This window comes from Acanthaster planci, linkage group LG21, assembly GCF_054643075.1.
Source record: "Acanthaster planci isolate LZ-2023a linkage group LG21, COTS_SCS, whole genome shotgun sequence".
Taxonomy (NCBI): domain Eukaryota; kingdom Metazoa; phylum Echinodermata; class Asteroidea; order Valvatida; family Acanthasteridae; genus Acanthaster; species Acanthaster planci.
This window is the reverse complement of record NC_141797.1, coordinates 8,552,069-8,563,460: the sequence shown is the minus strand read 5'-3', so window position 1 is coordinate 8,563,460 and position 11,392 is coordinate 8,552,069. Positions and strand designations below refer to the sequence as shown.

At 44.2% G+C, this 11,392-nt stretch overlaps 1 protein-coding gene across 2 annotated transcripts; it reads left to right on the top strand.

Annotated features, from left to right (window-relative positions):
* Window positions 1-1,842: 1,842 nt before the first annotated feature.
* Window positions 1,843-9,358, top strand: LOC147795745 (uncharacterized). 2 transcript variants are annotated; one of them, XM_087131301.1, is made up of 9 exons: window positions 1,843-2,182; window positions 2,350-2,558; window positions 3,030-3,092; window positions 3,522-3,740; window positions 4,228-4,504; window positions 5,654-5,862; window positions 6,334-6,396; window positions 6,827-7,045; window positions 7,522-9,358. In XM_087131301.1, exons 2-9 carry the CDS (start codon window positions 2,406-2,408, stop codon window positions 7,945-7,947), a joined length of 1,629 nt encoding a protein of 542 aa, XP_086987427.1. In that variant the 5' UTR covers window positions 1,843-2,182; window positions 2,350-2,405; the 3' UTR covers window positions 7,948-9,358. The 2 variants fall into 2 exon arrangements, with proteins under 2 accessions (XP_086987427.1, XP_086987425.1); XM_087131299.1 differs by having other exon boundaries at window positions 4,225-4,504.
* The last annotated feature ends 2,034 nt before the right edge of the window (window positions 9,359-11,392 follow it).

Sequence of the window (11,392 nt, the reverse complement as noted above, 5' to 3'; positions counted from 1 at the left end):
CATCCTCAGAGGTCGATAAATGAAACAGTCCTCTTTTCAGATTACACGTACATGTACTTTCAAAAACTACATAACATGTGGATCACTTTTACTTGAAAGGCTTTGAAAGAAAATTTGAAATCGTTTTCTTACACTGAAACTGTTTGTTTTAATTTGCCACTTTTTAATACCTTAAATAAAAAAAAATAGTTCTGGAACTACGTAACAATCAAAAAGGAAAGAACAAAGCTACTCTTGACAAAAGTTTCAAGGATACAAGCATGTAAATTTATCACTTTTAATTGACAGACTATTGGTAAGTGGCCCTTTTGATTAATGGATCACGTACACAATCTCCAGAAATTATGCAGAATATGTGCTGAGAGAGTAAATCCATGGAAAATCCACAACAGGCAACCTAAGCCTTGCTCAGAAAATCAAGAGAAGATACAAGCAAAGTATAAAATCAATGTAGAAACTGATGAGCCACATTGCCACCCTCCCGTCATGTGCCATCTTTGCAGTTCAAATCTTTATCATGCAAAGCCTGTGCCAAATGATTGCCCCACTACCCTCCAACATGCCCCTGCTTCGTTTGTGACAAGGTGAACATTTCTACAAGAGGTGGTTGTCCTTCGAAAAGGAAGCGTGCTCGTCTTATGACTCTTGACAGGGAAGAGGAGAAAGCCAAGGCAACTGTGCAGAGGAACTTTGAGTGGCTTAGGCAAACAACGACTCCGACAATGAGGCAGGATTTTCAGTCAGATGATAGTTCTTTCATTTGCAAGTACTCTTCCAAAATTTTTAACAGACCTACAAAAACACAGTGTGAGCACATTGTTTGCTTGGAATGCCTCGAAGAGCTGTTTTCCAAATCGTCATCTTCAACAGTTCTTTTCCCAGTATGTAAGAAGCAAATCATCCTTCTGCATATCCAACCTGCCAAGCACTACTTTGTGAATGTCCTCATGAATGGGAGGGTCAAGTGCAAGAAATGCAACCAAAGCAGTTGGCTCAAAAATGCAGGAAGACATGACTGCAGTAATCCACAAAGTTCAGCACCTGTTGATGAGAAGATATTTAGAGATATTCTAAACCAAGCAGTAACTTTTGATGTGTACAGGCATGCATAGCCTTAGCTATGTTGTAAGCACGATTTGCAAATAATAATAACATAATCTTTAAACCAAAAACCGATATATTTATAAATGAACGTAGCTGTACTGTGCAATGGAGTAAACACACAGGCCTATTTGTCGTGTCTATGTTTGTCTTTGTCAAACTTGTTAAAAATAATGCTATTTGAAGATACGTACCTGACGGCATGTACTTCGGAGTAACTCCTTCACGGTGAGGGCGCCCATGAAACCATGACGCACGTAGAGCTCTCGTGGATATTTCTCCAAGATGTAGTGTATCAATGCAAAAATCAGCGTGTCGTGTAATGCCTTGTAAATGCGTACCGTTAGGTTTGCACAGCCCACAGAGCACATATAGATTGTAAAAGGTCTATTCTTTACTCTGGATGTCAAGCCTAGACTGGCAAAACTCCAGGAGCAATGCTCTTGAGGCTTTAACAACGGTCAAAAATCCCGTAGTCGTCGATCAATCACAAACAGACGTTAACTTTTAGACACTCTTCTCACGCGTATCCGGCAACCAAAGTGGCCGAACGTACTGACAATTAAAAGGCCAATTTTGTGTTTTTTAATAAGCCGTATTCTATAAATATTCATTAACACAGTGCCTCTAAAAAGGATTTAATTAAGGTAATCCTTTCAGCTCATTAATATTCATAGTGCTTTTTACTGCAAGAGGGCGCACTTAAGAGGCGCAAATATTGCGCATGCGCACAACCGTTTTTCCGCGCGGACAACGCCCCAGCAGCAGAATTACTACCAACCGCTGGTTTTCGACATTATTATTTTGATAATGATAATAATTTTGGGCGACTGAGCAACAAGAATAGGTCCGCCAACAGTTGAGGGGGAGCAGTTACGGTGTGATGTTTTGATAACACAACAGTTGTACGAGAACATTTCATTTCCGGGATACGCACTACCTCTTGGCGCATGCATTTCAGCAAGGCCACCATCGTGGAAAGTTACCCTTAAGTTTTAATAGCGATTGTGGATTCAGCGTGATCGTTGTCAAAGTTGGGCCGTCTCAACACACACCCTTCCACTGTCAGAGTACCAAAAACGTAGGTAGTGAGCCTCAGAGGTCTCAAACTATGTGCATTCCAAATGCAATTCTTGTGCAGATTCCATTGCAACCCATTCAACCTGATTATCCTTTTCTTTTGGGTACCATTTGGAGCGCATTTTGGCATGGTCATAGATATTTTGTGTTTCCCGTCTTAATCTTCAGCCGGGCTTTCCACTCTAGAAGGCTTCGCCCTCTTGTGCGTTCGGTGCCACTCCGGAATGGCGTACAAGTACCAGGACGCCTTTTTTTCGAGTATGATCCTGTTTGATGGGCTTGGGACATTCTTGTCACTGTACACTCCATGCATTCAAATAGGAGCCTGCCCAAACGTGCCGAATATCCACGACTCTCCAGCATGGCCTGCTACATTCGTAAGTCATGATAACTTAACTTTCTTTTGAGCAACACCGACAAAAAGCACGTGCGTAACCAGCTGGAAACAAGACATAGTGGCAGTAGCACTCCTTCAAAGCAGACTGACAAAAGGCGACAGCAATGACCATGACGACGACAGCTCACAGCAGCGCATGATATCAAGAATTTCTCGACGACGACAGCAGCGACAGTAGCAGACACATAAAAAATAAACAGCCTAACTTACTCAAAATGATGGAATATGGTTATCCTAATGCCATTATAATTTCAAGGAAATCTAAAAATATTGAAATTATTAAAAAGGAACATGTTCCGAACAAATAATGATGGCGTTCTGAAGTCGTGCTGCCAGAACGGGGGGGGGGTGAGTAGATGGTTTAAGTCGTCGAGTGTTAGGCTTTAAAATTCCTGCAACTTTTCAAAACCACTGATCAAAATGGACATTTCTTCTGCATTCTGATGCCCAGATTCTGCTCTTGTCTGTGTTTGGACTCGCCTTGTCTATAAACGGATGGGAAGGAATACCATTGGTAATTAGAAATTTGGTCTTTTTTTTCTCCTCCCAATGAAAGAAATGAAAACAGGACCTAAAACAATGTCATGATTCACCCTGGTGCTGTACCGGACGTTTGACCATTTGGGTTTGTGTTGGATTATTATCACATGTGAGTCGCGCATCGTCCATTGGCCGCGTTCGATCACCAACCACAATTCAACACTGGTTGAATTTGCCTGGTACCCTGAGTTTAAGTTTGTGTGCTGAGTCCCTAATTTCTGTCTTTCACCGGGAAACTAACTGTAAATTAGAGCCCCTTCTAACAGGTTGGGGGTCCCAAGCAACGTGTACCCATTGATATAGAGACACTCAGCTGTCGTTTGATATTAGAATTACATTATTTGGACGTTAATTTGTATTCCACCCTCCGACAATGGCTTTTCTAACTTTGTCATTCCATCAGGCACGGATGACTTTCCTCGTCCTGGCCGTATTAGGAGCCATTGTGACAGTCCTCTGCGTGGTGGTCATCGCCATCCGGCAGCCACAATCATTGTTAGCCAGCAAGCTGCGGATCGGCTTGATCGTGGAGTCGCTGTTCCTGTGTGCCGTGTCGGCCGTAGCCGCTGTTCTGTCCTTCCGCGATTGCAACTGCACGGTCCAACTGCCAGTTGTCGTAAAGGTAAGCAAAAGTCGGTTTTACTTCCATCCCTTTCAGTCATGTTGAGTACCAGAATCCATTTCACAACGCTGGCAAGCGCTGGAGACTCGCATTTCTTGTGGATGCAACGCTTTCCAAGTATACCATACTCTCAAGATTTTCCAAACTCGACAATTAAAGAAGCATGCATCGATGCCGTTGTATTCTCGTCAAATTCTCGTTGGCCCTTAGATATTTCGTAAGCCTAAGGCACAGTGCAGTGGTGTACAGGTATTGGGATGGATCGGTTAATGGAATATATTTTGAAACGGCTGTCCAATTGTTTCCGTCTTTCAAAAATCTCCACCCCAAAGAAAGGCTTTTTTACAGCGCTTGCGCTTCAAATTAATTGAAAGAAATGGAGAAGTTGAAAGTGGGGGTGGCAGGTGATCGGAGGATGCTACTGGAGGTTTCGGTCTTGGTAACTCCTTAAGGTTTAAAAGTTCTCGGTCTATTTTTATTGCAGCAGAAGGTCGCCTATCGAGGTGCAGGTGGTCGAGATGCCAATGTCGCATCGGTCAGCGGAGCTCTTCCCGTGGGTTCCCGTGCCGGGGTCGGGGTTTCGGCACCATCGACAGCTCAGCCGACAACCACAGGCCTGCCAGTGATCCCCAGTGGGCCGGAGCACATCTACAGCACCAGGATTGCCAACGAGGCACCGACAGCGCCCCAGCAGCAGAGTTACTACCAACCGCTGATTTTCAACAAGGGCGACGCCGGGGGTTCATCAAACTCATCAGCATCAGGTACTGTGCAATGGAGTAAACACACAGGCCTATTTGTTGTGTATATGTTTGTCTTTGTCAAACTTATTAAAAATAATGCTATTTGAAGATACGTACCTGACGGCATGTACTTCGGAGCAACTCCTTCACGGTGAGGGCGCCCATGAAACCATCACGCGCGTAGAGCTCTCGTGGATATTTCTCCAAGATGTAGTGTATCAATGCAAAAATCAGCGTGTCGTGTAATGCCTTGTAAATGCGTACCGTTCGGTTTGCACAGCTCACAGAGCACATATAGATTGTAAAAGGTCTATTCTTCACTCTGACTGTCAAGCCTAGACTGGCAAAACTCTAGGAGCAATACTTTTGAGGCTTTAACAACGGTCAAAAATCCCGTAGTCGTCGATCAATCACAAACAGACGTTAACTTTTAGACACTCTTCTCACGCGTATCCGGCACCCAAAATGGCCGAACTTACTGACAATTAAAAGGCCAATTTTGTGTTTTTTAATAAGCCCTATTCTATAAATATTCATTAACACAGTGCCTCTAAAAAGGATTTAATTAAGGTAATCCTTTCAGCTCATTAATATTCATAGTACTTTTTACTACAAGAGGACACACATAAATGGCGCAAATATTGTGCATGCGCACAACCGCTTTCCCACGCAGACAGCGCCCCAGCAGCAGAGTTACTACCAACTGCTGATTTTCGACATTATTATTTTGATGATGATAATAATTTTGGGCGACTGAGCAACAAGAATAGGTCTGCCATCAGTTGAGGGGGAGCAGTTACGGTGTGATGTTTTGATAACACAACAGTTGTACGAGAACATTTCATTTCCGGGATACGCACTACCTCTTGGCGCATGCATTTCAGCAAGGCCACCATCGTGGAAAGTTACCCTTAAGTTTTAATAGCAATTGCAGATTCAGCGGGATCGTTGTCAAAGCTGGGCCGTCTCAACACACACCCTTCCACTGTCAGAGTACCAAAACGTAGGTAGTGAGCCTCAGAGGTCTCAAACTATGTGCATTCCAAATGCAATTCTTGTGCAGATTCCATTGCAACCCATTCAACCTGATTATCCTTTTCTTTTGGGTACCATTTGGAGCGCATTTTGGCATGGTCATAGATATTTTGTGTTTCCCGTCTTAATCTTCAGCTGGGCTTTCCACTCTAGAAGGCTTCGCCCTCGTGTGCGTCCGGTGCCACTCCGGAATGGCGTACAAGTACCTGGACGCCTTGCTTTCGAGTCTGCTCCTGTTTGGTGGGTTTGTGACATTCTTGTCATTGTACAATCCATGCACTCAAATAGGAGCCTGCCCAAACGTGCTGCATAACCACGACTCTCCAGCATGGCCTGCTACACTCGTAAGTCATGATAACTTAACTTTCTTTTGAGCAACACCGACAAAAACCACGTGCGTAACCAGCTGGAAACAAGACATAGTGGCAGTAGCACTCCTTCAAAGCAGACTGACAAAAGGCGACAGCAATGACCATGACGACGACAGCTCACAGCAGCGCATGATATCAAGAACTTTCTCGACGACGACAGCAGCGACAGTAGCAGACACATAAAAAATAAACAGCCTAACTTACTCAAAATGATGGAATATGGTTATCCTAATACCATTATCATTTCAAGGAAATCTAAAAATATTGAAATTATTAAAAAGGAACATGTTCCGAACAAATAATGATGGCGTTCTGAAGTCGTGCTGCCAGAACGGGGGGGGTTGAGTAGATGGTTTATGTCGTCGAGTGTTAGGCTTTAAAATTCCTGCAATTTTTCAAAACCACTGATCAAAATGGACATTTCTTCTGCATTCTGATGACCAGGTTCTGCTCTTGTCTTTGTTTGGACTCGCCATGTCTATAAACGGATGGGAAGGAATACCATTGGTAATTAGAAATTTGGTCTTTTTTCTCCTCCGAATTAAAGAAATGAAAACAGGACCTAAAAACAATGTCATGATTCACCCCGGTGCTGTACCGGACGTTTGACCATTTGGGTTTGTGTGTTGGATTATTATCACATGTGAGTCGCGCATCGTCCATTGGCCGTGTTCGAGCACCAACCACAATTCAGCACTGGTTGAATTTGCCTGGTACCCTGAGTTTAATTTTGTGTGCTGAGTCCCTAATTTCTGTCTTTCACCGGGAAACTAACTGTAAATTAGAGCCCCTTCTAACAGGTTGGGGGTCCCAAGCAACGTGTACCCATTGATATAGAGACACTCAGCTGTCGTTTGATATTAGAATTACATTATTTGGACGTTAATTTGTATTCCACCCTCCGACAATGGCTTTTCTAACTTTGTCATTCCATCAGGCACGGATGACTTTCCTCGTCCTGGCCATATTAGGGGTCCTTGTGACAGTCCTCTGCGTGGTGTTCATCGCCATCCGGCAGCCACAATCATTGTTAGCCAGTGAACTGTGGATCAGCATGATCTTGGTGTTGCTGTTCCTGTGTGTCGTGTCGGCCGTAGCCGCTGCTCTGTTCTTCCGCGATTGCAATTGCAAGGTCCAACTGCTAGTTGTCGGAAAGGTAAGCAAAAGTCGGTTTTACTTCCATCCCTTTTAGTCATGTTGAGTACCAGAATCCATTTCACAACGCTGGCAAGCGCTGGAGACTCGCATTTCTTGTTGATGCAACGCTTTTCACGTATCTCAAGATTTTCCAAACTCGACAATTAAAGAAGCATGGATCGATGCCGTTGTATTACTGTCAAATTCTCGTTGGCCCTTAGATATTTCGTAAGCCTAAGGCACAGTGCAGTGGTGTACAGGTATTGTGATGGATCGGTTAATGGAATATATTTTGAAACGGCTGTCCAATTGTTTCCGTCTTTCAAAAATCTCCACCCCAAAGAAAGTCTTTTTTACAGGGCTTGCGCTTCAAATAAATTGAAAGAAATGGAGAAGTTGAAAGTGGGGGTGGCAGGTGATCGGAGGATGCTACTGGAGGTTTCGGTCTTGGTAACTCCTTGAGGTTTAAAAGTACTCCGTCTATTTTTATTGCAGAAGAAGGTCACCTATCGAGGTGCAGGTGGTCGATATTTCAATGTTGCATCGGTTGGCGGAGCTCTTCCCGTGGGTTCCCGTGCCGGGGTCGGGGTTTCGGCACCATCGACAGCTCAGTCGACAACCACAGGCCTGCCAGCGATCCCCAGTGAGCCCAAGTGCATCTACAGCACCAGGATTGCCGACGAGACGCCGACAGCGCCCCAGCAGCAGAGTTACTACCAACCGCTGATTTTCGACAAGTTCGACGCCGGGGGTTCATCATCCTCATCAGCAGCGGCGGCAGCAGCCGCAAGTCAGGCCGGATCTCCTGGCGGCGTTGCCGGGCGGCCAAGCGCCGTTGCTTCGCCGGTACCGCCGGTTACGGATCGTCCGGGAGTGTCGACCGATGATGCTGACGTAAAGACTTTTGAGAACTTAAAATAGCCTCCACTAGGGAGAAGCATTGTTTTCGAAGCAGACGATGTTATCTTAGATTGCGTTTGTGGTTTTCCTTCTCAGTCTAACCCATCCGACCTCACTCTGCATCTCATCTCCTCTCAATCTTACTTTGTCGGACCATTCCCCAATTCTGTTTCCCTATAAACACCATTGCTGTTGCTTTTAGTGACATACCTCTTTCAATCGTAGACTCTCAACCTGCCTTGTCTGTGCCTCGTGCTTAAGGCCAAGTGAAAATTATGATGTTCACGGTCGACGTCTGGGTCTTTTAAAACAAGGTTGTAGGGGATTTCTGTCACTATTTTAAAAGTTATTCTAACGTCTCTACGAATACATATTGACAGAATCTAACTTAGAGGAAACAAAATTAGTGACATTCAGCTAAAATATCTTTAAAAATCTGGTATAACGAACCATCTAAAATATCATTTACCCTGTGGCATATAACTCACATTAAATGTCTCCTTCATTTTACCGTATTTGATTTTCGAAATTCTGTCCGACTCTTAAATGCAAAAGAAATACTCTGCCGAAACGAGCACTTAGGGTAATTTCTAAAACTGGGTTTCTGAACACTCAGGACCCATATTTGCTAATTTGAAACTACTACGTCTCCATGACTGGAATTTTTTCATTTAAGGCAAATTTTGGTGCAAATATATGAATCATGCATCACCTGTTTGCTAATTCCTGTTTTACACCAACTTCCAATATTTATTCATATAATACACGCTGTACAACTGCTAATTTGGTTGTGGTTGTGGGCCGAATCCAACAACATCGGGCAGGGACCGAAAACCCAAATCCACATTTGGATCGAACCAGGGTATCGAACCAGGGTATCGAATCCGGATATCGAAAGAGGTGGAAAGGCTAGGAAAGAAGAACTCTACACCGACAAGTCTCTCTTCACACCTCCTTCTGCAAAACTAAGGGAAGAGAAAGTCCGACGCAAATGAGCCTGTAGTTTCCGGCTGGGAGGAAAAAAAACTCCGCAACCAGTTGAGAAAGAAAACTCTTTTTCTAAATAAAAAACCACCAGTATCAAACCAAATCGGATCGGAATGGGCTACATGGTTTCCAGTTACTGTTTGACTGCTGCCACAATCGACGGCTGGGTAATTACTCCAGTTTAAGAGACCTGACTTACTGTCCAATTAGACATTGTTGAGGTGCGTGCTGTTCGATCGGAAGTTTAAGGTACTTTAAACCCAATGCGTTTTTGTTTTTGTCTCAATCTATCCGAAAGTTTGGTATGTAATATGTCGTAAACTTGAGGTAATTGTTGTAAGCACATTGACTTTACTGGTCTTTTGTTTTCCAATTGAGAACTCTGTCCTGTAGGTAGTGACTTCCTATTATGCTCAGTGGCAAAATAAATACATGTATAATCATACGATTGAGAGCTTGTACCTATCTGCCCCGAGCTGGACCAAGAGAGGGCACAGTTTTCCTGGCAACTAAGGCTCCTTTGGCCGGGTTGAAGGGCACTTCGCTGGTCCACAACCATTTATGAAAAACACGAGTCAGGGTCGCGTCGCTGCAAGTGAAATGAACACTTCAAACCAACATGGCTCTTTTCAATCGATGAAGGGGTGCTTCTGCTCAAGGTGCAGAGCCCCAACGATCTCACATTAGAGCAAGTTCGATCAAGGACCATAGTTAACCATAGTTTGACTATCTCTGATCAAACATACGTGAGTCGAAGATGGTTGGACTAGTCTAGTCAACTATTCGCGACCAGCCTACCGAGGTTGTCGTCATCGTGGTTACCATAAGCCATTTTCACAGTGCAGAGAGGACCAGTTGAAAGAAAATGTCACGTGCAAATGACCATTTTCACTGTAATGTTTGCTATTCTGCCCTTCCTGCGGCTACTTTTTCTCCCCTTCGGCCTGACGACCTGACAACGGTTGACTAGGGTCGTTCGCACTTCAACTTCACTACACATGGGCTAGGTACATGACGAATCAACCACTAGTTTAACTAGCGGTCCTTGATCGATGTTGCTCAGCAGTTTTGCTTGGATTGGTTTTTCATCCCACGGAGGCCCCCTAGGGCGGTTCTTGTCAGGCAGTATAGGAAATTAATCGTCTCGCTCCTCCAATTTTACAACTGAATTGGTCTCTTGCTGCCTTCACGGCGGACGACATCCTGTAAAATTATTTTCAGGGTAAAAAATCTCTCTAATAAAGCGATTTAAGAGTCCGCGATGCACGGGACTGCGTGCCCAAGGCTTGGCTCGAAAACAGTCGACGAGACCGATTAATCCATCCATCATTTGCAGCGACGCAGGTCGAATTTTGTCGAAGTATAACTCTCACTTTTTGTCTATAAACCGTACAGCCCCGCACAGGTAAACTGTGTGTAATAATAAAATTTCCCCAACCTTTCCCGAGTTGCCTCTAAAGAGAGCATTCCAATTCAGATTCCCATGTTTACAGATTTGCATCACAAACGCACGATGAATGAACAACTGCATGAAAAAATTGCGTGTGACGCACCTCAGAGGAAACTGCACAATAGCTTATACTTATATGACTTATTTGGGGTAGATCGGCAGTCCTATGGGCGCGTGATATGTAAACACAGGCAGGGCACTCTTAGCCGCGGTTAGAAGTTAAGGTTTTCCCATTACCCGACACATCGGTGAAAGCGATCGAGCCATCATTTCACCGCCTGTCCCGTCATCCGCGGTCTTCATGCCGTACGCGCGACGAGCAGCTCTCGGGGGAAGCCTGTCCTTACTGCTCGAGGATTTCAAACCCAATTTTCCTTATTTGACTTTTAAACTGTCTGATGGTTTGGGCCCAGACTGAATGTTTGGACTTAGTGCTTGAATTGGTTTGATGCACAAAGGGTCCTGAAGGTTTTGAACTCTACCAGTGTTTCTTTCCAGATTCCAAACGATTCATTTGAAATTGGTTGTTTACCACTCTGAAATCGGTTCCAAAGTTCCTGTATGTGTTTTAATGTTTGGTGCCACGAGACCCATGTTCTCAGTCGGCCTGATCATAATCAAAGCACCAGGCACACAAAAGTGCACGCATAACTGCAGGAAGGCATTTTCACCGTCGGTGGAAACCAGTTTACATGGCCTTTTAACCCTTACCTTCAACAGCAAGCATTTAACAATAGGCCATTTCTACGTATGAATTCATCGAATTTGTTTTGACGCGTAGTACGACTTCCTCGTTACACGGAAGCCCGCACCCATGTTGTTGCATCGGTGTTTATGCTGGGACTGAGAAATCTTGATAAAAATAATGCTAGTTTAAGGACAGTTATTTCAAAATAAGAACAGCAGAAACCAAATACAAAGTCAAAACCGTAAAACTACCCAGCCAGCATTCCAAAATGTCAGCGATGGGATTTGGTTGAAAACTACGAGTGGTATGAATGAAATAAGCTGGTGGAGGTTTGTTAAGAG

What these genes read in the sequence shown, in the direction of transcription:
- LOC147795745 (XM_087131299.1), top strand. Translation starts at nt 2,406, where the DNA reads ATGGCGTACAAGTACCAGGACGCCTTTTTTTCGAGTATGATCCTGTTT. An exon ending in CAGCATGGCCTGCTACATTC is followed by an intron (nt 2,559 to 3,029) that starts GTAAGTCATGAT and finishes TCTGATGCCCAG; the next exon opens with ATTCTGCTCTTGTCTGTGTT. An exon ending in ATCAAACTCATCAGCATCAG is followed by an intron (nt 4,505 to 5,653) that starts GTACTGTGCAAT and finishes CTTAATCTTCAG; the next exon opens with CTGGGCTTTCCACTCTAGAA.